General features: G+C 44.0%; 2 protein-coding genes across 12 annotated transcripts in view; one reads left to right on the forward strand and one right to left on the reverse strand.

Moving 5' to 3' along the window:
* ITSN2 (intersectin 2) overlaps window positions 1-12,522 on the forward strand; it is an 80,726-nt gene extending 68,204 nt beyond the window's left edge. For all 8 annotated transcript variants that reach the window (XM_071439680.1, XM_071439665.1, XM_071439718.1 and 5 more), the window contains 11 exons: window positions 3,865-3,986; window positions 4,839-4,945; window positions 5,558-5,741; window positions 6,322-6,420; window positions 6,572-6,739; window positions 7,586-7,798; window positions 8,522-8,643; window positions 9,172-9,254; window positions 9,399-9,482; window positions 9,775-9,948; window positions 11,051-12,522. In XM_071439680.1, the coding sequence (XP_071295781.1) occupies window positions 3,865-3,986; window positions 4,839-4,945; window positions 5,558-5,741; window positions 6,322-6,420; window positions 6,572-6,739; window positions 7,586-7,798; window positions 8,522-8,643; window positions 9,172-9,254; window positions 9,399-9,482; window positions 9,775-9,948; window positions 11,051-11,208 (1,514 nt within the window). In that variant the 3' untranslated portion in view covers window positions 11,209-12,522. The remainder of the gene's footprint in view (window positions 1-3,864; window positions 3,987-4,838; window positions 4,946-5,557; window positions 5,742-6,321; window positions 6,421-6,571; window positions 6,740-7,585; window positions 7,799-8,521; window positions 8,644-9,171; window positions 9,255-9,398; window positions 9,483-9,774; window positions 9,949-11,050) is intronic.
* FAM228B (family with sequence similarity 228 member B) overlaps window positions 1-22,432 on the reverse strand; it is a 50,712-nt gene extending 28,280 nt beyond the window's left edge. Inside the window, exons 1-6 of one of the 4 annotated variants that reach the window (XM_071439754.1) lie at window positions 22,256-22,432; window positions 19,400-19,504; window positions 16,553-16,624; window positions 15,701-15,898; window positions 13,525-13,604; window positions 13,066-13,144 (exon numbers count right to left, since the gene is read on the reverse strand). In XM_071439754.1, coding sequence (XP_071295855.1) covers window positions 13,081-13,144; window positions 13,525-13,604; window positions 15,701-15,898; window positions 16,553-16,624; window positions 19,400-19,492 — 507 coding nt within the window. In that variant the 5' untranslated portion in view covers window positions 19,493-19,504; window positions 22,256-22,432 and the 3' untranslated portion in view covers window positions 13,066-13,080. Of the gene's footprint in view, window positions 1-12,049; window positions 13,145-13,516; window positions 13,605-15,700; window positions 15,899-16,552; window positions 16,625-19,399; window positions 19,505-22,255 lie in introns of those variants that run through there. The other 3 variants (XM_071439762.1, XM_071439766.1, XM_071439774.1) reach the window with 3 other exon arrangements.
* Between the last annotated feature and the right edge of the window lie 5,385 nt (window positions 22,433-27,817).

The raw sequence follows: 27,817 nt of genomic DNA on the forward strand, positions 1-27,817 counted from the left end.
TAAGGGGACTCCTGGTCTTTCTATGGCTGGGAAAATGGAGGCAGGAAAAAGACCCCAACCTTTACCTGCTTTTCCCAGCCATGTCAGCTGGCTTCAGAGTTAAACAAACAACCCCTTCAAAAAAAAAAAAATCCAACCCTAAACAAACCAAGATATTTCCTTTAAAAAAGCAGTTTATATGGAATCATAGAGTCATTAAGGTTGAAAAAGACCTTTAAAATCATCAAATCTAATCATTAACACAGCACCAATAAACCACATCCTAAAGTGCCATATCAATACTTCCAGGGATGGGGTCTCCACCTCTTCCCTGGGCAGCTTTATAACCCTTTCCATGAAGAAATTTTTCCTAATATCAAATCTAAACCTCTTCTCTATCCCTAAATAGTCTTCATTGGTCACCCAATGCCTCTGGTGTAGCTACATCCTTCCAGATGAGTGCCTGAGCTCCTCTTGGAGGGTTGAGATGTCTTTTCAGAGCTGTCACTTTTAATGGCTTTTTTCCCCCTGTCCATTGAGTGGGGAAGTCTGTTGGGGAAATAGTGATATATGTTGTTCATCTGTCTTTCACTGGAGGATTTCCTTTCTTCAGAAACTGTCCCTCTTCCCCTTGAGTGGGCTCATACCAAAAGAGTCAGTAATTGGAAAGGTTTTCTCCCCCTGGCCCCCATGTTTTTCAGGGCTTTGAATCTCCTGCAGAAGAGAGCAACTTTTCACTTTGAAATTCAGTAGTTTTTCATGCAGGAGTAGTTATGTTAGTAGGAGAAAATGCTCCTTTTGCAGGTATATTTGGAAAGTATAATTTTAAACACAACTTCAGAGACTGGGATTTCCTGTTTATAAACTCTCCAGGTTGTTTTACCCTGGCAGCTGCTTCCTCAGCTCAGAGAGCAGGATTTAGCCCAGAGGGCACCACAGTCAGTGTAGGCATCTCTCTGTTGCTGTGCCCTGAGTTTCCAAGGTTCCAGGCACCCCCTGGTCACTCTGGTGAATGTTCTGGACAGGGAGCTGGGCAGGCTGTGCCTCGGGCTGGCTGAAAGCCTGGCATTGCCTGGGAGAGGCAGGCTGGCTTCCCCTCCAGGGAGCAGGTATCCCTCTTGGTCAGCAGAGCAGGTGAGGAGCTGCAATTCCTTGCTGCAGACACTCCCAGAAATCCCACTGCTCTTCCTGAGCTGCCTGGGGAGTTTGGGATGAAGCTTCACCAGAGGGAAGCCAAGCCAAGAATTTTCTGCTGCCAAACAAGGCAGTTTTACTGCTTCCATGCACATTCCTGGCTGTTAAACCAGCAGAAAACTGCTTTCTTTTACTCCCCTTGGGACTTGTTTGTTGCCAGCAGGAAATCAGATAAGTGCCAGAATTGATGCAAGAAAAGGAGGGAACAGCAATGTGGGAGGAGAAGAGGTGGAGATGTAGCTCCACCCTTTGAGCATCAGTGAGCCTGTGGGTTGCTGTGACCACTTAGGAAAAACATTGGCAAATGCACTTGTTGGGCTGGTTTATTCTTCTTTTAGTTTTTGTTTTTCCCTTCAGACTCAAATGCCTGAATTCACCCTCTAAAATCAAATGTGGGGATTGCATAATGTGTTTTTGTGCCAGTATCATCAGACCTAACAAAATTAGGAGTGTTTTCACTAGTAAACACTAGTGTTTAAATAAAATTATATAAAATTCAAATATAAAGTTGCATTCATCCCAGAAGCTGACAGTCCAAACACAAGGTTAACACAGGAGCCAGTTAAAGTAACTGAATTTTTGCATCTGATAACAAATTGATAAACCAAATCTAATTTAATGCATAAAAAGGGCCCATTTTTCTCCTAGGCTTGGCCCCAACTTTCAGTGGTCAGCATGAGACAGACCCAAGGCCCAGCATGTGGGTTGTTCCAGCAGCTGGGACAAGCCAACAGGAGCTTCAGTCCATCCCTGCTTCTGTCACAGGAGTGCACCTTGCAGTAGGAAAGGAAGCCACTGGCCAGAGCTGAGACTTCCAAATCTGGCCAATTAATGTCTGGTTACTGTGCAAGCCCGTGGATTGTCCTGAAATTTCATGTCTTAGTAAACAGGTGGGTTTAACCTCAGTCCTGTACAGACTGAAGAGAGACACAAGAATCCAGAAGTAGAACATTGGCCACAGACTGTCTCAATGGACTAAGACATCAAGCTTTGCAGGAATCACTTTTATCTGTAACTTCACTCCTTTTTCTCATCTAATTTTGTCCTGGTTGTAGCTTTGGGGATAACTAAGGCCAGAAGGAGCATTCTCTGTGATCAAAAGAGCTGCAATCCCTCATTCCTTCTTAAAAAGTGGTGTTTTTTCAAACCTTGTCAGAAAGCTTAAGATCTGTGATCCTCCTTAGGGTGCAGAACTGAAAAGTCCTGATTTTGAATCTAGCTGTCGTCTTTGCTGCTGTTTTACTTTTGTGTTGTTCAAAGGGTTTCCTTGTTAGGGTGTCCTAAAATTTCACTTTGCAAGAGTTTCTCTTCTGCTGACAGTTGCTCTTTCAGAGCACCTTGATGCTGGTGTAGCTGGAAGCTCAGGAGCCTGTGAGGTTCCCATTAGGCCACTGTCACATCAAGTCCAGACTAATGTTTAGTGTTTCTTGGTTTCTTTCCCTCAAATTTACTACTAACTCACCTTCCCATGAGCAGACCTATACCTTGGCAGTGAATAGTCACATCCCTATGTGCCAGGAGTTTCAGGGTGCCAAGGGAGACACAGCCCTTCCTGCTGTAGATCATTGTGCCTTTCACAACTCCTGTGACCCTTCATGGAGTATTGTTCCTCTAGAAGTGCCGGATCAAAGTGAGTCCCTGCGATGTCCTTTCTGCTGTCCTGCCAAACCCACAGTTCACCTGGTATTGCAGTCTGATGCCATCACACCCAGGGATAGATGGATGTTCTCAAACACTCTGTAATTGTTCCTTCTTTTTCTTTTCCCCCCCTGCTGCTTCGCAATATTCTGCTGTGTGATGGCTGACAGAGGGATCAGATTGACTTTCTGTGCTCTTCTTTACCCAGCTAAACACATTCACCACTCTGGTTTTACCAGTTTTTGGTTTGGTTTTGGTTCAAAGTTTGAACACTGTTGTCTTGTTTACTAACATCCAGTAGAGATAGAGTCGTGTGAAGCTACAGGGTTTGCATGTTCTGACATGGGGTTTGTGACACTGACTGTCAGTGTGTTCCTGTGCATGATTTTGATTCTTCATTCTTGATGCATGAAAATAATTCAATATATTTCCCACTCATTTTGAAAAAAAAAACGTTGTGCAGCTGTGAGTTACACAACTACAATGCTGTTACATAACTACAATGTTGTGTTACAGCTTTACAAATTTGTAGTGGTGGTTTGTATCATAAATTAATAAGTAAGGCAGAGAACTTCAGAAATGGGGTAGGGATTAAAGGTGCTATGTCTTAAGTCAGGACCAGCCACATTTTCTGTGACTTCATCTCACAAAAGGCACTTAGAATCATAGAATCATTAAGGTTGGAAAAGACCTTTAAGATCATCAAGTCCAAAAAGACATTGCTCAAGGTAAGAGAAAATCACAGTTTCAAATCAGTGTGGCAGAAGAGATCAGAAAAGTCATGAGACAAATGGAGTGGCAAGACATCAGGAACTCTTATTCTGCATCACAGTACAAGGGGTGTTCAAAGAAATAAAAAGGTGATAGACTGAAAAGTGACACAAAGAAGGGAGGGGGTCGATTGCTACATCACTTGATTTTGAAACCCACTGAGAGGGTTTACCAGTGCCTGTATAGTGTGAGCCATAGACTGCTGAATGCTGGTGCAATTTTGTTAATTTATCAGATTTAATGCCTTGAGTGGGATCTGAACTCCTGACTTACTTCCTGCAGGGTGTGCTGATCTCCAGAGCCTTGACACCATGCAGCCCATGGAAAGGAAAAGGCAGGGCTACATTCACGAGCTCATTCAGACAGAAGAAAGATACATGGACGATCTGCAGCTCGTCGTAGAGGTGAGATGTCTTGGATGGGAAAGTGCATTTGGCAAAAGAACACCTCTATACTGAGTAATAACAATAAAGGGATTCTTATGAATTGTGAGATGATGGAGGAAGAAAGGTGTGTGGGCACCTCCCTTTCCAGTGAATGATATGTGGTGGCTCATCAGGCAAAGGCACCACTTTGTGAAACCCATCAACTTACAAACACCTTCCTCTTTTCCAAATCCTGTGTTTAGGTGTTCAGGCTCAGTAAAAAGATGATGGGCTGGGGCCAGGTGTTGAGCAGGGCTGCACAGAGCTGTAGAAGCACCATAAAAGCTTTTCATGTGCCTTCTCCCCCGTCTTATTTCTGGAAGCAAGACCACCTCCCTCAGCTGGGCAGCATTAAGTGCTCTTGGGCGTCCAACCTGACCTCTCTGTACAGAACAGTGGTGTGGTGAAGTGTGGCAGATGTTAAATAGTCGAGTGACAGGGGTGCTCTGCTCCCCAGAGATGAGGTGCTGAGGGCCCCTGAGAGCAGCTGTGGTTCTGCACACAGGGTGACCCTGAGTGCTCTGGGTCAGGGGAGGGGAGCAGTGCCTGAGTGTAATTTGTGCAGTGACTGACCCTAAAATCACAGGAATGCTCTTCTGCTGAGCTGCCAGCCTGCAGGTCCCAGGGCTTGTCCTCACTTTGCAAGTGCTGGTGCCAGTATCAGAATGGGGTCACACGCTCAGGGGAAACAGCTGTCACAAGTGCTAGTAAGAAATTGCTGTTAACTGCTGAGAAATTAGACACTGAGCATTCAGAAAAAGTCACTGCTGGGCTAAGCAAGAGGCTGAGCTGTTTCTAATCTCTGAAGAATTGCTCATTTTTTGGCTGCAGGTTTTCCAAAAACCAATGGCTGATTCAGGCTGCCTCACAGAAGGAGAAATGGGGCTGATCTTTGTTAACTGGAAGGAACTCATCATGTCAAATACAAAGTTACTGAAGTGAGTACTTACCTGCAGTCTTACATTTTCCTTTTCATTATTCTGTCATTCTTTCCTCAGGAAATTCACTGGGTTTACAGTCAATATTCTGTTCTTGCTGATTATTTCCTGTGGGTGCTTGCATTCAGAACAGCTGAATGCAGTCAGACTGCTTCAAAAGGAGCTATAATAAGAGAGAGGGAGAAATCAACAGCAAGAACAGGTGTACATTTGCTGTAATATCTTAGTAACAGGCCCTACACAAAAGTAGGGAGCTTTTCTTCCCAGTTTTCTGCAAAGCAACCTTTTATTCTCTAAAAATAATGTTTAGAAAGATACAGTGGCTAGTAATTCACTGAATGGGATGCTGGTTGAATGTAGAGATTGATGCTGATTGTCCCAGAAACCTCAAAGAAGAGTCCCAGTCCCCCAGACCCCATCAGGGAGATTGTTCAGCTCAGGGTGTTGTGTCAGGGTGACTTCCTGGGGTTTCAGGCAGGACCCCGGCACCTCCTGGAAGTGCCTGTGCTGTGTAAGGAAATTCACCTGCCAGGTTTGTGTCCTTTCAGAGGTGGATCTGTAAGGTTGTGACTTGGCAGCACAGTTGGATGCTGATCTCTTTCCTGTCTGCAGAGCCTTGCGGGTGCGTAAGAAAACAGGAGGCGAGAAGATGCCGGTGCAGATGATCGGGGACATCCTGGCAGCAGAGCTGTCCCACATGCAGGCCTACATCCGCTTCTGCAGCTGCCAGCTCAACGGAGCGGCCCTGCTGCAGCAGAAAACTGACGAAGATGCTGATTTCAAAGACTACTTAAAGGTATCTTATTCAGTGGCTTTTGTGCCCTTTCTTTTCCACAATGACAGGAGCTTGTCTAACCAGCATCAACTACATCAAAATAAGCCAGAAGAGTAAAATCCTGCAAAAATAGCTAAGAGGCTTCCAAGGTGTATTTACATGGTGACCATAGCTAACACTGCGTGTGCTCTTTATTTATAACACTGTCTTTCCCTCTAGCTAATTTACTTAGGCCATAAAAGGAAAATTGCCAGAACAGTTGACATCAGGCATTTGTTTCTTTCATTGCTTTGCTCTTCTTCAATCTGAGTGGAGCCTGTGGTATCAAAATAAAAGCTGGAACAGTTTTGAATGTAAGGATTCTGCATGAGCAATGACCCTGTGATTTATCCTGGCAAAGCATCTGGGTGCAATAACACTGCCAGCTTTCCTGCTTGTTCTAGATACATGTAGTGTTCACTTACTGAAAAAATCCGAGATCTCTTGGAATGCCTGGAAAAATGAATCTGCTCAGAGAATTTTCAGTATTCAGTGCCAGTGATGCAACTATTTTCTGATGACTAATGCAATGTCTCTGCTAAATCTCTGGGTTGCACCACAGAAACTTGCCCTGGACCCTCGCTGCAAAGGAATGCCCCTCTCCAGCTTCCTCCTGAAACCCATGCAAAGGATAACGCGCTACCCCCTGCTCATAAAGAGTGTGAGTACCCCAGTGAGGTTTTGTAGGTGAACGCTTTGAATTTGATCTCCATAGCAAAAGCCAAGATAAAGGCTTGTCTCTTTATGAGGATTTCTCTGACAGGCTTACCTCTGTTTTTATCTTGCTTTCTCCCCTCTTTGATCCACACCAGATTCTAGAGAACACTGCAGAAAACCACCCGGACCACAGTAACCTCCGGCTCGCCCTGGAGCGTGCAGAGGAGTTGTGCTCCCAGGTGAACGAGGGCGTGCGTGAGAAGGAGAACTCAGACAGGCTGGAATGGATCCAGGCCCACGTCCAGTGTGAAGGCCTTGCTGAGGTACCTGCACTGATGCCCTGCAGGGCTGGGGCTTTTCAGAGTCATTTCAGCAAGGCTGGGGAGGGAATGGGAGTCCTTGCTGACAGCCCTTATTGGGACATGATCCACTGCTGAGCTCTAGGCAGGGAAGCATTTATTGAATTCTACTCACAGCCATAATGTGAGGAACCATTGTTTTTACATGGCTATAGTGGCAGAGAAATGTTGATTTATCAGCTTAAAAACTGGTACCATTTAGACCATTAAACAGACAGAAATAACTCTTCTCTCTGAACTCCTGATCATGCTGCCACTGGGCTAAGTCAGGTCTTACTATGGAGGATTTCACTTAGTGTGTGTTTCCCAGGGTTTTCCTTCAAGCAGGCAGGGAACAGCTGCCCTCAGATCTGCAAGGATATGTGGTGTTCAGGCTCCTGTACCTTTCAGGACAGCCTTCAAACTGAGGTATATGTGACAGTTCTCCACTGCATAAGGAACCAGGGCTTGACAGACCCAGGTCTGTCCTGTTCCATCACCTAATCACCTGTAAGAGGTGACCTGACTGCAGCCTGTGCAGCCTCTTCTTAAACACAGCTTCTGGACAACACAGAAGGGGCCATGCAGTAAATGCCTCCATCTAGTCATCTCTCTGTGTGTTTTTGGTAAAGCTTAAATCTCCTCTGAGGTGGGAGTTGTGCTGTGGCCACGGCTGATCATAGAACAGTTCCCTTCTCTTCATTTAGAATGGAATTCATTAAAAAAAAGAGAAGAGCATTTTCAGCAGCCTGGTCAATCCCCACAGTGAAGAGGAGCAGGAGCTGATGTCTACACAGACTTGCTGCTGCTAATGGGTTTTGTCTCTTCCAGCAACCCGTGTTCAATTCCCTCACAAACTGCTTGGGACCACGGAAGCTCCTGCACAGTGGGAAGCTGTACAAGGCCAAGAGCAGCAAGGAGCTGTATGGATTCCTTTTCAATGACTTCCTGCTGCTCACCTACATGGTTAAACAGTTTGTGTCTTCCGGATCCGATAAACTGTTCAGCCCTAAATCTAACTCCCAGTTCAAAATGTACAAAATGGTGAGTGAGTCAAGGTGCTCCAAGTGTTGGTACAGTGGGTCCTCGCTTCTGATGAGGAATGCTGCTCTCCACTGGGATTAGCTGTGTGGCCCCTTTTGCTGTCACATGGGCACATTCTGGCAAACAACTTGCACAAATGACGTTTGGCTTAGTACCTGGAAAAGGACAGACTTCTGCATCTTGATTTAACTAACACTTCCATCCACTTTGGGGGGAAGAGGCAGAAGTAACATCATGTCTGAACAGCTGAGTGGGACGTTCAGAAGCAGGAGCCTTGACTTCAGTTTGCACAGGTTCCTGAATCTACAAGAAAATTCCTGTCCTTCAGAACACAGTAGAAGATGCAAAATTTTAATCTCTCTGCCCACACAGTGTGTGTTCTCAAGATTCTGAGACTGAAGACATAAGCTTAAGTATCAGGGCTGCTTTCCCACAGAGAACCTGAGATTCCTGGATTTCCAAGCTCCACACTGCAGCTCTGCTTGCACACTCCTTCCCCTTTCACAAAGCTCTTTGCCTAGGAAAGCAGAATGGGGTGAATTGCCAGAGAAATTTTTCTCTCAGCCCTTTCTTGCATCCTTTACATGGTGATGTCATTGCTTTTCCTGTGTCCTAAGACTTGCATCTTCCCTACAGTAAAACAGTGTATTTAAACATGCATATAGAGTTTCTGCCTATTGTCACAGGGTGATGCTGCCACAGTGACATTTGCTTTTCTTTCAGCCGGTTTTTCTTAATGAAGTCCTTGTGAAGCTGCCCACAGACCCTTCAAGTGATGAGCCAGTTTTTCATATATCACACATTGACAGAGTTTACACACTTAAAACTGACAACATTAATGAGCGGTGAGTAGTGAAAATGCAAATCTGAGCTTAAACTTGTTCATTGATGCTGCAGGCTGTGTTTCCAATGAGCAGACACAGGGACTCTGAGCTCAGGAACAGAGCTGTCTCTTGGTCAGGAAATAAACTAACTTGACTCTCATTTGAATGAGAAGTTTTCTCTGATTTTGTTCTGCTTCTGCAGCAGCTCTTGCAGTGGCATCCAGCCACATCTGCAGCTCCTTGATGTTTCAGTTGTATTAGGGCTGCAAAATCCAGCATCCCATAGGGCTCTTCCCCAGTCCTGAGCAGTCTTTAATGTGACCCAACAGTCTTTAATAAAACAGCAACTCCATGTCCATTTATTGAGGCTGATTTGGAATGTGGCATAAAATTAAGTCAAAAAACTCCATCACCTTAGTCCATGAACTGACTTGATTTGTGATGCCTCTAAAATTTAGGGAGGGGAGAATGGGGAAGGAGAGTGGGCAGAGTCACTGAAGATTTTGCTGCCTGTGGGATGACCCTGACTGTAGGGATTGCTCCCTGCAGGACTGCCTGGGTCCAGAAAATCAAAGCGGCATCAGAGCAATACATTGAAACGGAGAAGAGGAAACGTGAAAAGGCTTATCAAGGTACCCACTGAGTTCTGCATTTCCCTTTATCCACCTGGATACAGGGGCAGGCCATTTCCTGGATGATGCCAGAGTCTCCTTCAGATCTATTGCCAGTTCTTACATTCCAACCAATCTGTTTATTTTTGACCTCTTTGTTCCCAGCTCGTTCACAAAAAACCTCAGGAATAGGACGCTTGATGGTGCAAGTGATTGAAGCAACAGAACTAAAGGCCTGTAAGCCCAATGGTAAGTGAGGGAAACAGTCTCAGAGCAGTTTTATTCCTGTAACATTTGGAAAGGTTTGCTGAGAGCAGCTGGTCATTTGGGAATCCCTGTGGCTTGTCTACAATTTCTATATGAAAGAGTCATTCTTTGGTTTCAGAGGACAGAGTGAAGAACCAGCCCTGTGCTGCTCTGGGATATAGGATTGCCTGATCCACATTATCTGGCAGCAGCATTGATGTGTGTTCAGGCAGGCTCCAGATGGAGGGGGAGGTTCTGCACTGCAGAGGGGTTTCACTCCCTGTTCTGTGTTTAGGGAAGAGCAACCCATACTGTGAGATCAGCATGGGCTCACAGAGCTACACTACCAGGACCCTGCAGGACACCCTGAACCCCAAGTGGAACTTCAACTGCCAGTTCTTCATCAAGGATCTGTATCAGGATGTCCTGTGTATCACCATGTTTGACAGGGATCAGTTCTCACCTGATGGTAAGTGTGAGTATTTAGGCAAAGAATGCTTTTTTGTTAGCTGAGGTATCTGGTTCCTCAGCAGCAGTTTCAAGAGCCTGTAGGTCTGACTGCTGCCTGAGAAATGTTGGGTAAAAACAATGCCTCAGTACTCAGGAGGTTCAACAGCCTTCCAGAGCCAGTAACTCCAGGCAGTCAGATCTGATCCCAGTCTGGCTTCTGTGTCAGACACACAATTATTTTCTTGTCAGACTGAGGAGACAGACAAGTTGAAAGCAAAAGTTCTACTCACAATAGGTGCTCAAAAATAAGGTCCTGGGTTATATTTTCACAGCAACAGCTTGATCAGCTTTCTTGTTGCTTGGAAACTGAGCACGTTTTTGGCAGTCAGTTGCTTCTCATATTCTCTGAAAGGTTAAGTGCTTTTTCAGGGCTCTGACACACAGTCAATTATTGCAAATTTGCAGGGAACTGCCTTGACCTGAGATGCCTTGTGTGTAACCATAGCTCAGTCTTTTCTCCTGTGAGTTAATGTGAGTTTGGCTGGACAGCTGAGTCTTCTTTTTCAGTCCATGGTGAACTTTTTAATGCATACACACACAAAAGATGTCATGTAAGAAATAGTCACACAGAAAGTTCATGATTTCTGAACAGGACTGTAAACCTACTAGAACAGGTAATTGTTGAAAATCATTCTAGTAAAAAGCATGCTATATAGGCATAATTAAAAGTTGGCTGAGCCAAAACAGTTGATTTATTTTACTGTCTTTGAGCACCTCAGCTGATTTGTAAACAAGTTCCATCACCCAACTCTGACCAGCCAGCTCTGAAACTGAAGAACACTTGAAAATGTGTTCTGAAAGGGTATTTTCTAAGAGTGTTTTTAAAGCCCTTAGCTCAAACTGTGACATCCTAATTCCATAGCATTGTCCTCTTCTAAAAAGGCCCCTTTTTGTCACTGCTGGCTGGTTTACACAGGGCTGGGGTCCATCTGACTGGAAGCCTGGGAGCAGTGCTCTGGAACAGAGCATGTACCCCACAGCATTGCATTACCCTGCCTCACTCAGATGTTCTATGGTCAATATCTTTGCCTAATGAAATTTCTTATTCATTTGCCCAACAGATTTTTTGGGTCGCACCGAAGTTCCAGTAGCAAAAATCAGAACAGAACAAGAGAGCAAAGGCCCCACAACTAAACACTTACTGCTGCATGAGGTTCCAACAGGAGAAGTTTGGGTGCGCTTTGACCTGCAGCTCTTTGATCAGAAAACACTCCTCTAAGAACAGTTTTGTTTTATTTTATGAAGGACAACTGAAGCTAACAGCCTGAACATCTTTTGGTAGAAGATTCCTTGTCCCGTGCTGGTTATTAAGCAAGAATTCCTGCTGCTTCTGTATTTCCTCTTAGTTCCTTAGTTCTTTGCAGTGTTCCCAGTTGTTGTTGATCTATGCAAACACAAATGTTACTGTAAATACAGTACTATAGCTCAGTGCCTTTTTATTATTTTGGAATATCTTGGGTTTGGATGCCAATGTTTCCATTTTCAGGGCCATAAAAAGTATTATGTAGAAATGTGGCACCAAGCTATTTGTATATTTTACCACTTAGTCTGACAGACAGACTGAGGAATGGTTTAAGCTCAGCACTAGAATCATTCCATTTGAAATCTTAAAAGTGATATCCACTGGAATTTTCCCATCTCAGGATGATCGTTTTAACGGTTAAATGCTGAAGAAGCCTTAGCACTGGAGAAATCTCCAATATATTGTATATTCTTTTAAGAATCAAGCATAGTTCTTTACTTGACTTTAGTTCTGCACTGGAATCAGTAACTGCTACTTGATTTTTCTTTCTGCTTCAGTTTGATTTATCGTTCTCTGCTGAGACAATGTGGTTGTCAAGAATAGCTAGGAAAAAATATTTTAAATACTGTGACCCACAACAATGTGGCAAAATACTCTTCAGCTCTTTGGGTTTTTTCCTAAGTATAAGTTATTTGTGTACATTTCCTTGGTCTTGCAGACCTCCATGTGAATCTTGAAGCTTTGACATTGCCAACATGTATATAGAGAGTAAAATATAAGTTTATTAATTTGTCTACAGATGTTTATTGATGCATAGTGATTTTAAAAAAGTATATTTTATTGTACAGGGGAATGTGAAATAATGAGAAAAACTTATAGGATTTGTTCAAGGAAAGTTTATCATAAGTTTAAAAGGTTTGTTCTGGGGAGCTGTCACCCCAATATAAAATGTAAAATGAGCTGGTTGAAATGAAAGCGAAAACTTTCTCTTGGCACCAAATCAGGGATGGTTTAAAAAAAAAGAAAGTTTGTTTATAGATATTTGTTACATTGTAACCATTCTATTTCCTCCTTTAAACTGCTTTGTTGCAGAAGCACAGCATGCAGTTCTGAGCAGCCTGTGCCCTTGTTTTCCACGGGTGCAGAAATTCCTCCTGAAGTCTGGCAGTTTCCCACCCAGTCACCATCTGTGCACCCTCCTATTACTGAGTCAACCTCTGTTACATTTAACAGTTTTCTGTGGTTCAGTATTTCTAATCCTAAATAAAACTCAACCTTGGCAACTCTTGAGAGATTGTGTCTGTACAATGGGAGTTTGGAGGACAGAGAAAATTCTGTTTCCAGGCTCTGAGCCCAGAGCTCTGGTCAGCTGCAGCAGCAGGGAGATGGGACTGGCACAGGAGAGGGTCAGGTTTGAGGGCACTGGCAGCAGCTGCTGCTCAGCACCAGCTCTGCAGAAAGCACCAGATGTTTTGTACACCACTTCCCATCTCCTCTCCCCTACTTATTTCCTGCCTTGTCAAAACACCTACGATGTATGTGAAAAGTTTGCTTTATTGCTTGGACACTGCCTCCAGGAGAGAACACCAGCACTGTCTTTACTGAGCTCAGCCCAAGTTAAACCTCCTAAAATAGCAGGTTTTGGCTTGTAGAGCATTGAACTGGATCTGGCAAGAAGAGGAGCAGCATCTCAGACATTTCTTTGGCTGCTGGGTAACAACATTTCAGAACTACATGTTTAAGACAGTAAGTTTATTGCAGTTTGCCCAAAGACCTGCCTGGCCTCTTCTCACTTGCTCTGGCAGTGCATGTAACCTATTTTGTAAAGGGTACCTTTGATGGCTGTGGTCAGCTGGAGCACAGGAAACATAATTGGCTCTCTCTGTCATTGTGCTGGTTGATGAATTCCATCCTTGAAAGAGAAGGAAAAACTGTTACCATGCTTCTGTAAAGATCAGCTGAGCTGTCAGATTATTTCCCTCTACACAGTACACACTAAGCATGTCTGGGAACTCTCCAGCCTTCCTTAGACAGGACATCTCCTCCATGCTGCCATGATGGATTTGAAATGAGGAAAACAACCCTCTCCCTGCCATTGCTACTGTGCCTCAAAAACTGGGCTTAGTATAGATCCAGACTGCGTTCCTGGTGAAAACCATGTTCAAACACTCCTGGGCTTAAATGCAGTAGGAGTGACTTAGTAAAACTAGAACACACTCCCCTAGAGCAGCACATCAGTTACATGCTCTGTTACCCTCCTGCTGGTCAAAGTGGGATTCCAAACCTGCTCACACCTTCCAGCAGTCTGTGCACGTCTTCTGGAAGAATGGATTATACTCTGATGGGTCATAATCATCCAAAAACACATAGCCCTGTGGGAGAAGCAGGTACTGGGTCAGGTCTCAGAAGCTGTTGGTGATTACAGCAGCGAGAGCAGGCAGCCTGGGTGGGACAGAGCCAGGCATAGCATAACACAGCACCAGAGGTGGTTGAAATCTGTGAATTCTGTGAAAAAAGAATTCCCAATTTCATACACTGCTCCTCAGAAAGAAAGTGATTGAACTGTAACAGGGAAATTCCTCCATCCATTTTAATTTTTCACAGGCATAAATACATAACAAATGATTTCATGAAGCATCCAGAAATAATGACAGGCTAAAATGCTAATCTTAACTAGGACAGCCAAGACAAAGGAATTTTTTTTTTTTTTTTGGAAAATGTTTTTCCAGAGAAGGAATCCCTGAGAGTGCCTCTGTTTGTCAGAGCAGGGTGCTAATAACACCAAGGTTGTGAGTTTGATCCCACTCACTTAAGAGTTGGACATGATGATCCTTCTGGGTCCCTTCCAACTCAAAATATTCTGTGATGTCATCAAGACAGATATTAAAAAGAAAAGGAAAAACAGGAGTGAGTTACCCCTCACTAGCCACAGTCTTAGGCAGGTCACTGGTCTGGAAGATACCAGAGTTCCACATCTGGGTTCATGAGCTGGCTTTTCCATCTATACACTGGAATAAAGACCTGAACCTGTGGGTCTCATGGTCCAGGCCACAGCTCCATCTCATCAACAATGCTGCCACAAGTGGAGGAGAAGGCTGATAGCAGGGAAAGGAGCAAAAGAAAATGGGCAAAAAGAAGGGAGGGAAGGGAAAACACATCCAGAATTAACCACATTAACTAACCCACACAAGTGTCTCAAGTTCTGCAACATTTATCATATGCTGCCACGGTTAATTGCAAACTTATGCAAACAATGTGTCCTGTAAATATGAAGGGCCTCAGCCTGCTTTTCAGACATGCTGGTGACAGACCTGACAGCACAGAGCAAGGAGAAAAGGTAGAAACTTATCACTGATGCTGCTGCTCCCCTTCAGGCAGAAGGACACATCCCAGTACATCAGCCATTGTTTCTGGAGGGCACCCAGCAAACTCCTGACCTGGCACAGCAGCTTGCAAGATGGACTGATGCAGACCCAGATATGTGCAGTACACCCAACACAGCCCAAATCCCAGGACTTCAGCAGTTGGACTGCTTCAGTTCTTTCTCATTCCATGCAGTTTAAATGCCTGGGTCTGTCACATCAGGCCTTTGAAAAAGATAGTTTGGTCTCATTAAAACAACAGAGCTCCCATGGTATTTTCATTTCTGGATAAGTAGGTTGTTTGCAGTCTCACAACTCCACTGTGCAGTGGTTTCCACTGACAACAACTGCCTGCTCTCATAAAGTTTGGTGGGGTTTTTTTGTGGCAGATTACATAACTGCTTTTATTTTTCTCTTTTTTTTCATTCCTGAGATGAAGAAAGTTTACTTGTAGGATCTGATATTCAAGAGTGGTGTGAAATTAAGAGCAAAATGAAGAAAACTAACAAGTATTTTCTACAGTGACTGCAATTTGCAATTTTTGTGAATACTGAAACACACAGAACTACAAAATCTATGAGATGGGTCTGTTACTTGCATGCAGACTTAAAAAAATTGTTTGCATCTCTCTGTTCCCATATTTTTTCTTTTATGAACTTGATCAGTAGCATCCAAGGCCACAAAATCATTTCACTCATGCTGTGCCAACAGAGCTGCAGTACTGCTGTAGCTGAACTCCTGAGACTTGGGAGTGCAGCCCACACCCTGCTCATTCAGCCTTTGGTTTGAGCTGACAGAGCTCAAGGTTTTCCCACTAAATGGTCCAGCCCACAGAGGCAAACACAGGTCAGAAGGGTGTCTCACCATATTCAGAGCCCAGCATGTGTTCACTGCACCAAGCAATGCTGCTGTTCATAGCTGCTGATGAATGCACACAGTTGTGACATCACCATTATAGAAGTCCTTGGGAAAAGTAAGTTACAGGCAAGGTATAACTGAACTCCAGGTTAATTCACAAGCAGAAGATAACAGCTAAACCCCTGAACTTGTCCACAACCCTCTGTATACAACCCCCTCCATGACAGAAATGTGTTTCTCATTGATACCTTCTTTGTACAGTAGTTTAAATATTGAGAGAATTGTTCTTGTCTCCTTTTCCACACTTCTTTCTCTAACTGGCTGTCCATTTTGTTCTTCATTTTTTGCATAAGTGGCTCTGAAACATTCTCAAGATATTTTTTGTACAGAAGCTCTGTCTTTCTCAGATCTAGGAAATCACTGTGCTTCAAATATCTGTCCAGCTCCTTAAGTAAGAAATGGAAAATAAAAACCATATAAACTATTGGTCAATAAGATTCCACATGTAAAGGTTTGCAGCTTGGCTGACCTGACTGCTCAGTGCTCCAAGTCATCTATTTTCCAGCCCTTCCGTCTGCTCCTCCCTCTCTCCACTTCTCACCACTTATTTCCAAGCTTGCCCTTTCAAGAGCTCTGGCATTCAGACCCTTAATTTTTGAAGTTGCGGTGCAAATTTGGCAGAAAATGACTCACTTTTCCCCATCAGGTTATTGAGCAGAAATCACTGCAGAGCAGGGGGCTGCAAGCACCAGACTGTGCAAGACAGGCAGCAGAACGACCCACCCTGCAGCACTGGCAATCTGCCAGATCAGATCAGAGCAGCCCTCCTGCCCTTTGCTCACAGCACCACTGTCACAAATTACCACACCCACAGAACAAATATTAGTGCAAACAGGCAGTTCAAGTCACCTGGGATTCACATTAGGGTTACTACTTCAGTCCTATCCAGAGTGGACTGAAAAGATTAGAAGCTCATAACTCTAAAGTAGTTTTTCAAGAATACAGGCAATTAACATTTTCTCATGAATCACTGTTTAGGAACTAAAAATACTGATATGCAGGAAAACACACAGCAAATGAGAAAAGAGCACACTTCTTACCCTCACAAAATTTTCTCTGTCCAAGATGCACTGAGCAGAAGCAATGATGTCTCGGCTTTGATCAGGTGCTGCCTAACAAAACATGAAAAAAACCCACATGAGGTGAAAGCAGGACTTAGAGCAGGAGTTAGATTTACTTTTGAATTCAAAATAATTACCAGTGTCATGATTAAAGGCACAATATACCACAACCCAGCTGGCAAATCCTTGCAAGATTTGCTCTGAACAGTTGGGTTAAGTAGCAACAGAAGAGTGTTGGAAGAGCTGGAAGGAGAACTGGAATGTACATGCTCAGGCCTCCTTGGCTGCTCCTCACCATGACCACACCACCTCCTCCTTGTTTCTCACCTGTGCCAAACACGTGGCTCTTTAACTCCTGCACTCCAGACAAGGAGTTCAGGCAATGCAGACCAAATCTATCATTTGGGGATAGAATGCATTTTATGCATAGAATGGAATATTGGCCTGCTACTCCCTGTGCTTAATATTTGTTGTGAACGGCGGGAGAAATGTGACACACTATATGCGTGAATAGCAACTCTCGAAGTTTATTGAAAACTCACACATATTTATATTGGTGTTAATGAAGCTTATACATATTGCAAAAGCTGAGCTCATTATTGGTTAAAGCACACTTGGATCAACCACACTTACTTCTATCTTCTAGTAATTGTTTTGCTTCTATGTTTGCATTCTTCTAGCTTCTCTACTTAAGATATCTACATTTTCTGGCAAGCGATTTTCTCCCCCGTCTTCCCATTTCAGAGAAAGTCACTGTGACCTTTGTCAGTGATTAGACACTAGTTGCTTAGTTCCCAGCTTGTTTCCCCTATCTTTATCCATCAGTATCACATCGAAATGTCCTTTCTCAGCTAACCAATTATCCAAAAACCTCTCTACAAATATTGATTTTTAATTCCAATTGATGGTGTAGTTTTCAGTCATGTCTGCCTTGGCCCTGCTGACCAGCTCCACACTCCTAAAGGTTTATTACACTAAGATGAGCAGAACATCACACATCAGAGCAAGCAAGGAAGAGACAAGAAGTATTAAAAATGCCGCCAAAAACAAATGAGAAAGAGGAAACCTAAATTTCTGGCATGTTTCAAGACCCTTACATCCCACTATTTGAAACAACTGGTAGGTTGTATTATGCCTGATGAATTTACTTCACCTAGTCACAGATCCTTTCTAAAGTCAGCAGTACAAAGACATGGCCACCACTCCAGCTAAGAACCATCACCGGTGAACAGAAGAGCTTTCCTTCAGGATGATACACATGTGAAGGAGTTGGGTGTCCTTTGACTGAAGGAATGAAGTCCCTTCTCCCTGGAAAAGGGCAGGCCCAGGGGCAGCCTCATCACAGTGCTACTTACAGAGCAGCTACAAAGAGGACAGAGGCCCTCAATTCACCAGAAGCCACAGCAAGAAGACAAGGGATGAGAGGTACAAGTTGCATTGGCAGAGCTTTTATCTCAATGTAAGAAATAAATTTTTACAGTGAGATCAATCATTCACTGAACAACCTCCCCAGGGATGTGGTGGAGTCCCCATCACTGAAGGTTTTCAAGGTGCAATTGCACAGGGAGCTGGATACCCTCATCTGGTGTCCTTCCCATGAAAGGCTGGGCCAGACAATCTTCCAAGGTCCCTTCCAGCCCAGGCTGTTCCATAAGTCTGTGATTCTAACTAGTCACAAGCTTGTTTCAGCTTTTATGGGAAACTTTTCCACACACCAAACTCTCGCAGACATCTTTTTATGAAAATCCTTTCCTCCTGAGGGGGAAATTTTTTCCTCCTGAGAAGCTGAGAGGCCTCAGGAACAAATGTAAACAATGATTATCTGCTGCTGTGAAATGCAACAGGTGCATCTGTGATTGGTCTCATGTGCCTGTTTGTAATTAATGGCCAATCACAGCACAGCTGGCTTGGACCGAGAGTCTGGGACAGCTGCCTTTGTTATTCATTCTTTTCTGTTCTTAGCCTAGGCTTCTGATGAGAACTTTTTCTTATATTCTTTTAGGATAGTTTTAATGTAATATATATATAATAAAATAATAAATCAAGCCTTCTGAAATATGGAGTCAACATTCTTGTCTCTTCCCTCATTCGAAAATCCCTGTGAACACCGTCACACCAAACTGCAAGTAATTCAATAAAGCTGGCTCAAAAGGATGCAAGAGCTCAATAAAACCTATTGAATCTGTTGCTTTTTTCATAATTCTTTGTTCTCCTTCTCCGTGACAAACATCTCTCATATTTTACTTAACTTTGAAAATAACAATTTTTCATTCTTCCCTTCATAACTTTCATTTAATTCTTCCACTCACACCTTCACACAACAGAAGCCCTTCCTTATGTGATAGCCAATCTTTGGCAATATTTTCCTTCCCAAAATGTCTGCTGAAATCAAAATTATTGGCTGTGCCACTCTGCTGGTGCTGAGGAGAAACTCTGAATAAATGTTAAAAAAGGAAAAGGTTTGCATAAAAGGACAACCTGCTTTACAAAGATCAGGTTCTCATCCAGGTTCCACAACCAAGGCACAAACTGGGATGGAATGGAAAGAATTAATACAACTGCAACACCCATTTCTGAGTGTGCTGTGGAGGGACAGACTGAAGCACAAAGCTCCTGCTCAGGGCTCACAGATGAGTTCAGGCACATGCCAGGCATGGAAGTCTGGGAGCACAGTCGGACCAGAAAACACTGTCAGGATTTCAGTGGGATTGGTGGCCAGTTCCAACACAGGACCCAGTTACACACCTGGGCTCCCAGTTACACATACTGCTCTCTGTGTTGCTCACAGTAGAACCCACAGCTGAAGGAATGCTGGGGGTCACTCACCTTCCAAGGCTCTTGCTGCTTGGGTTTTCTCACAGGTTTCCCATTTGCAAATCTTTGTAGCCAGGAACCTTTTGAGTAATTCACACTACCCATGGCTGGATTAGTCTGGGAAAAACAATAAAACTGTCAAAATCCATAAAAAACTATTGTATTAACAGCAAAATCTAACTTTTCTTACAATTCCTACTGATCAGTGAAACAGATCTCTGAAGGACTTCTAACTGCTGATACCTGCAGCATTTTCCTGTCACAGTAAGTAAAACACAGAGATGAAGTACCAGGTTTACAATCAGACACTGCCCTGGTGGAACCATCTGTCCTCATCTCCACACACTATTTTATTTCAAAGAACAGTGATTGACAAATTATTTAAAAATGCCTGTCAGCTTTGGAAACACTTCAGAGTTATCAAATTTCACCTCCAGACTATTACCTCTTTCCTTTGTGCCTTTTTCAATCAAATAAAATCCCTTTCAAGTAACTGCCACATCCCACTATGGCTACATTTTATTGGTTTCTAAAGTTAGTTTTACCAGATAAAGCTTATGCTGAAGTGCTAACTCAGCTCCAGTCAGAAAATTCCATCTTCTCTCTTGTATGTGCATCAGGATATGTGGCAGACAGTGCAACCAAAGAGGCAAAATGCCCTTTACAGGAACCTCCATTCAAACTCCTATTTATCTCAGATTCACTGGAGACACACTGCTCCCAGGAAGCAATGGATTCACAACATTACTTAGGTAAAGAATGGAACAAAAGAAAAGCTTATTTCTGCAGAGATACTGACCCCAAGTCTTCAGACAGAGCTTTCAGTTATAAAAAAAATTTAAAAAACCTGATATTCAATTATTATTTGCAGTATCTAGTTATACGAATCTGCAAAGACTCTTGGATATTCATAGGACATAACTTTTTTTTTTTGGTAGAAGACAACACTTAAGAGTCTATTGTGTCCAATCCAGCACTTTAGTGACAATATCTGACCCCCACCTTACCTCTCTGGAGTGCAGATTCAAATTTCTTTCTGCTTAGAGAAAGGCCATGGAAAAGTACTGGGAAAACTAGTTACTAATACAATAGGTGACAGAGTTACAAATATATTTGTGAAGAACACAGAGAACATATAAAAGAAATAAAAGGCAAAACCCAAATGACATCAATCTCAGTGCCAGCTAGAAGAAAAGCAAACCTCACAGAACCAATTTCTGATACAAAATTACCAGGCAAACAGCAAGGGCTAAAGAGATTTGGGTACAGATGTGCTAAAGATTTGGCATTAGAAAAATCCAACACACCTTCCTATAAGCAATATATCCTGCCTACTTGCACAGGTGCCACAGGCTCCTGTGTCATGCCACCATTTACAGATTTCCTCCAACTCCAAGTAGTCCACCCACCTCACAAAGACAGACTGAGCACAAAGCAGAGGAGGTGCTTGGCCTCCTCAGAGAATTGGGATCCCAGGGGAGATAAAACAGAGCAAACATAGAGAATGTGCCTCTGCAGCAATCTGCCTTCAGGAACCCACAAGTGGTAAAGACTCTAGCTGCAGATTTCCCCCCACCACCAATCTTCATAATTCATGCTTCTACTGAATCTTAATCCTTTCTTTTCCTGCTTTTTTTGGACTCTTGCTGAGAGATGTCAACCCTCCTCTCTGCAAAGGCAGGGCTCACTGATATGAGACAGCAGCTGCTTTGCAGGTCTTGAAACTACAGATTTAATCACAGGCTTAGACAGAAATAGAGTAAAGGCTTTCCAGAATCTGAGTGGATAAAACAAGCATTTAGTCAATCTAGCAGTTGCAGTCTGCAGATGCCAAATCCCATGAGCAGGTTGGCTGTCCTTTATCAAGACATTTGTTTGACTGTGCCAGATCCCTGGAAGTGTCCAAGGCCAGGTTGGATGGGGCTTGGAGCAATCTGGTCTGGGGGAAGGTGTCCCTGCCCATGGCAGGGAGTTGGAACTAGATGATCTTAAAGGTCCTTTCCAATCCAAACCATTCTGTGATGATTAAACCTGAGAACAACCTAAAAATCCTTGCTAGATAAACATGCATCCTTCCGTGCTGTCAGCAGTGCAGCTCTGTACCAGTAAGTTTTAAAGACAGGTTTCTCTTCTTTCCTCAGTAAAACAAGGTTCTTCCCCAAACACCCATCTGCTAAAATTCACACCCTCTGTGCCCAAGCACGAGGCTTTGCAGCAGCTTTGAGGAAACGCATTTTAATCACTCTGTGACAAATAAAGCACCCTCACATATGCCTCAGTCCTCTCAAAACCCCGTTCAGCCACGTGTCACCGCACGGATGTCATCGTGCACAAGCACAGCCGGCTGCCTGTACTGGTGCCTTGGTCCCCCCGCATCGCCTCAGGGGCAGGCGCAGAGAACGGTGAGACCGAGTGAGAACGAGTCTCCAGTGCGAGCAGGGCAGCTCTGCGAACAGAACCTTTTACACTGTGAATGCTGAGCTAACAGGTAACGCGTGCATGCCCGGAGGGGCCGGGCCTAGCCTGGCCCTGCACTTCACAGGCAGCGCTGAGATAAAGGCCGGCCAAAGGGAAAGGCTAAGACCCTCTGGGCACGGCTCACCCTGCACCCTGCCAGGTGCTGAGGCGGGTCCTGCAGGCCCCAGGGAAGAGGAGGCGGCCAGCAAAGATCCACATCTACCACGCCCGTGCCGGGGTCCCTCACAGCCCCAGGAACCCTCAGGGGCGGCGACACAGGGCTACAATTGAAACCAAACCCGCCCGGCACGGCCCCGCCCCGCTGAGGGGAAAATGGCGGCGCGGCGCGCTCTGGTCGCGCCTCAATCAGTCGCACCGCCTCTCCGAGACCGAAAAAAAATAGTCCCTCACCCATCACCCACAGCCTCTCGGGATGAGGAGATGCCGCCCCAGGAGACAGGGGTCCGGCTACCCGTGGGGACAGGGCACAGAAACCTGTGGGGACAACGCTGCGGCAGCCCTGATCTCGTTCCGAAGACACACGGCGCGGCGGCACGGTCGGATCCCTCCGCGCCCGGCCGCGCAGCGTCCTACACTGCCATGGCAACCCCAACGCGCGCGCTCCCGCCGGCAAGGCTTCCCACCAATCAGAGAGGGGAGCGCGCGGTGAGCGAGCCAATCAGGAGCGAGGACGGCTCCGCCGAACCGAGCCGAACGCGGCCGAACGGGGCCGAGCCGAAGCGAGCCGGCGCAGTCCGGCTCCCTGGTTTATTATCGAAAGTTCATTAAATCGAATTACACGATTTCACACATTCCCCTGCAGTGCTGACCGTGCCACCAAATTAGAAACTGCAGTCAGCCAGAGATACCATCAGATGAGAGAAATGTCAGGGCTTTTTCCCCCAGCAGTGCTGCACTGACACACAGATCTCACAATAACTGTGTGCCACGTAGAGGGGGTGTTTCCTGGAGCCCTTTATGCTTTATTTTTTAAAATATATTATTACGATTGATTTGTCAGCGCCCCAGGCATGACGAGACCCTTGTGCCCAACCGCCTGCCATTGCCCTGGAATGGGATCCCCCGGCACAGCCCGCTGTGCCCAGGGTGCGTTCATTAACCTGGCCAGGGACTTGTGACAGCAGCGTGTCAGAGTCAAATCCTTGATATCAGTCTGGAAAGAAAGACCCCCATCCTCCTGGATCCCCCACACTCTTAGTCTCTATGTTATTAATTTTGTCATTTTTATCCACTGTCATTGTCTGCCAGTATCCTTGAAGGACTCAGGCTGAGCAATTTAAGAAATAACACACTTTATTAACAAATACACTGATCACAGAAGACTGTCACAGAGTCGGGGCAGAGATTGTCACTGACAGTGCACTGACTGCAAGAACAAGTTTGAAGAGATGCACAGGCTCTGATCACCAGTGAAAGTCTGAGATAATCAATGTGTACAGAGTAGGGATCCTACCCAACAGGTGTGCCCACAGGGGAAAAGCCAAGATCAGCCCATCAACCCATCCCAGAAGTTATGTGGAGTCTTTCCTAACTTGTCCCCCTCTTAACTCACTGTTAGACTATTTCTTTACACTTAGGTGAAGCTTGGGTAACTCTAGGCAAACATACTTTTGTTCTCGATTGGTGCAAAATTCCCTCACTTTGCTCTCAAAGACATAGTTAATAAAATAGAGAGTGTGTGCTCAGGGAGGGGTGGTCACACTTTGGGTGGGTAATTTTGGGATGGAGGTGTGTCACATCTTCACAATGAGAGTACAAAGTGGAGTTCATCTGAGGAGAGCGATTTCCCCACAGCTGCTGACTGAGGAAGAGGACATCTCCTCCATCGTGTGCCTGGCAGCTGCTGTGTGGTTTGTCAGCTATGAGGTACCACAGAGTTCCCATTCCTGCAGGGATCACAACAGAGCCTGGCCATGGAGTCTCCATCCTGCTCCACCTTCCATTTCATCCCTCCTCAGCATTTTCTTCAGGCTGCAGCGGGTGTTGCATGGGGAATTATCATGGAATTAATTCTATGCTTGCCAACTGCATTCCCTCCTTGAAATAGCAACTGCATTTTACCCTAAAATTTCCTAATGTTACAGCTTCTGTCAGAATGGGATTATAACTTTAGCCTCAAGATTTTCCCCCAGATGTCTCTAATTTTCCCCCATTTTCCCACTTAATCAGCCCCATGACTGTAGTCACTCAAGCTTCCCAATATCCAAATGGAGTTCAAGAGTGTTTCAAGCATTTGTATTGCATGGATTATCTGATGTTTGTAGGGGTGGCCAATAGGCTAATTGCCTCATAATAATACAAACTTTAACATATAATACCTTTATCAAGACAGAAAGAAAAAGGGTTAATATTAATACAACAAATTTCTGTAGCAGTTGGTGATCATCTGAAGAGGGTATTCCACCACCACTGTTCTGCATCTTTCTTGACTGGTTCCAAAACATTATCTATTTTCTCCACGTCGTGATGGACAAGGACCAGAGTCCTTTGTCCATTTTCTTGAGCTTGTTTCAGCAATTGTTTTGAGTCTTCATGTTGTAGCAGTTTCCTAATCAAGGTGAGATTCATTCCAATAGGGGTGGGCAGCAGGTCTGAAACCAGCATTTAGTTAAACTGGAACAACTAGTAAGATGTGACAGGAGCTGAGTGAATAAAACCACATCCCATAATTTCAATGAACTTACAAACACAAATATTTGAGTGATTACTTGTAGCTACACTATATAAGAGTTACCATGGAATCACAAAGAATTCTCATGCTTCTGTCACCAATTTGTACAATTGAAAACATTTTAAGGGATTTCCCTGGGATGTGTCTCAAAATGACAAACATTTTTGTTCAGTGTCAAGACAAATGTCTTAAGCTTTGTGTTACTTTCACAAATGACTCCTTGTTGTTCTTGCACAATGACATCAATGCCTTGCCATTTTTTTCTATCTTTTTGGGCCCATACTCTCTGCTCCCAGAGTATAGTCCCACTGTGACTGAACCCTCACAAAATGATTGGGTATATAATACACACCCAAGCATTGTGGACAGTCAACACAAAAGCTGTGGTTGTGCCGTCAATGGCATCATAGGTTAAACTGACTAAATAGCACCAGAATTGGAATTTCTCTCCAAACTCAATCACATTATCCTCCCAAAGCACTTTTAGAATTTCAGTGGGTAAGGTACCTTCCTCTTATAATTGCAGCTGTCATCAATTGCATCCACAGTTGGGCTTGAACACAAGAAAGACCACACAAACATTGTTTTAGAGTACACCAAATGCACCTATGATCAGCTGGTGTTCTTTCACCCTCCTGCTGAATTAACATTTCTAATAGAAGCCACTGCTTAGTTGCCAGAGCCAAAATGGAAGATTGTGGCAGGTGTTTCAATTTGTTCAGGACACCAGTTATCATGAGTAGTTTGTTCATTAATCCCTCAGAGTCTCAGCTATTTTGAACTCCCAGTCCTCTTTCCAAGATACCCAGCACATGAAAATTTTGCCCACTTTTGGGGAAAGGGGGCTCATTTATGCAGCCATGCTGTCCATTCTGCATAAGAGGTCTTCAAGAATGGGGAACTGGTTGGATTGTAGAAACATTATTTTGCTTCATCAATTCAACTTGTTTGGAGATTGTGGCAGGTCAAACAACAGTTGTTGTTGACCTATATTTTTTATCACATATGGTCCAATATCAGAGACTTCTCCAACTTCTCCCCTTTCTGTATGTTTAGGTGGAGCTTGAGTGGTTCCAGTCATACAGCAAGGGGTGGTTGTACCTTGGGGTGGGTAACTTTGGGATGGAAACGTGTCACAGCATTTCATCTCAGCTAACCTTGGGATGGTTAGTGTTACACCTGAGGAGAGTAATTACACAGCAGCAAGATGTCTTCTCCTATCTCCCTTAGTTTGTTGGAAATGATGCAACTATTTTTTCTTTTTTATTTTTTTTTGTTGTTAATGTAACTTTAGTCAGGGTTTGTTTTGTTCACCTTTGCCCATGGGGAGGGGAATTGGAAGTTTCTCTCCAAAAGACTCTGTTCACCAGGCAAAGCCTGATGAAGCCTTAAAATCTACAGACTAAGAGTAGCCAGAAGACACAGAGGAGATAAATGAGCATTAATGAGCATCACCCTCTGGGGCAGTTGGAGACACCTGGTCTGGGAAAAGATTGATGAGACCCAAAGAATGAGGTCCTAATTAATGTCAAAGGTGAAGGAATCAATAACCAATAGGATATCAAACACTAAGAATTGTCTAATTTAAGACCGATGAACATGAATTTCTTTGGGGTTTGTATGTATAAATATGTGAAAAGTCTAGTAAAGAACCATATGTGATGGAAAGATTTTCACTGTACAACCCAGGCATGTGTGAATGAAATAATTTCTACTGCACATCCTGGCCAAAATAACATCCTGGCCAGAAAAAACTAATGCCTCGATTTTCCAACACTGAAAAGATGTTGTTGGAGAGTTTTTGTCTTCCCCATAGTTTCAGTGATAATGTGACCATAACTTTAGCCCCAAGATACTTCTCAGTTTTCTTTTATTTCCCCCCAGTAATTTTCCCACACTGTGCTAGAACTGATTACTTATTTAAAAAGAAAATAATTTTTTGTTTGGGTGAAGCCCAGCCCAGAAAAAAACCCTCAGCTCCCTCTTTCTGCTCTGATCTAATGGTTGTAGCAAGTTTTATCTCATTTCTTAGTGTTTTCACTGTGGACTGTTTCCTCAGCAAGATGAAAATTTAATGCCAGGAGAAAAAAATCAGCAATACTTACACTATAAAAATGTAACTGGACTTTTATGGCCTTTCTGGGAAAGAGGACCAGTTTCCTGCTGGTCAATTCTCATGCCGTTGTTGTTATTGTTATTTTGCTTATCTGAGGCCTTACATTTCTTCTGCTGAAACTCCTGAATTTCACATGGAGGAAAGTATGTTTTCCAATATGAAGGGGAGGGGGAATGAACATTTATTTATACATCTATCTTTTTACAGAACAGAATGAAAATGAACCAACTTCAGGCTTTGCTGAGTGACAGCCTTGCCAGCACAAAAAGCATGTAGAAAATGCAGTTATCATTGGTATAAAGACAATTCTCTGCATCGACCTTTGGCTTTATTGTGAGAGATCAAGAGCTCCCTGGGAAGTGACAGCAGAGGTGGAAACTCTGTGAAATCAGACCATAAAGCAGAAATAATGGCAGGGAGCACAGCACTCTACTAAATCCATTTGTTCTCTCAGCCTCAGAGCCCATTGCCGGGGTAGAGCTCAGCTGACTTGCAGGGTGATTGCTAATTTCACATCTTTGATTTTTTTGGAGCAAAGACACCATTTAAGTGGCATTTTGAAGGAGTCCTTTTTAATCACTTTGTGCTCAGTGATCCTGACTGTAAAGCAGATGGGTGTAGGTCCATTCTCTGGCCCTGACACCTGTACTGGAATGGAATGTGCTGTGCTCATGCAACTACCCCAAAGCTGTGGCTGAACTGGGATGCTGGTTGGGAACACAAATCTAGATTCAATATCAGGAGTCAATATAGAAATATTTTCTGCCTAATTCTGGAGAAACAATGCAGTGAAAGCACCTGTAGTTGCCAAGTTACTATCACTGATACAGCACATGAAACAAGCCCATTCTTCTATCCACTGACAGCTCTGTCTGTGCCCAGAATCACAGAACCCTAGAATCATGGCTGGAAAAGACCTAAAGATCATGGAGTCCAGCCATTAACCCAGCACTGCCAAGCTCAGCGCTAAACCACCTCTGTCAGTGTCACATTTACAGATCTTTCAAGTACCTCCAGGGATGGTGACTCTGGGCAGTCTGTTCCAGTTTTAACAGCCCTTTTGGTGAAAGAAATTGTTCCTAAAATCCAATCTGAACTTCCACTTATGCAATTTGAGGTCATCTCATCTTGTTCTATCACTTGTAACTTGAGAGAAGAGCCCAAC

The sequence above is a fragment of the Agelaius tricolor genome, unplaced genomic scaffold (assembly GCF_023055355.1).
Source record: "Agelaius tricolor isolate 1412-34295 unplaced genomic scaffold, bAgeTri1.0.p SCAF_1, whole genome shotgun sequence".
Lineage (NCBI taxonomy): Eukaryota > Metazoa > Chordata > Aves > Passeriformes > Icteridae > Agelaius > Agelaius tricolor.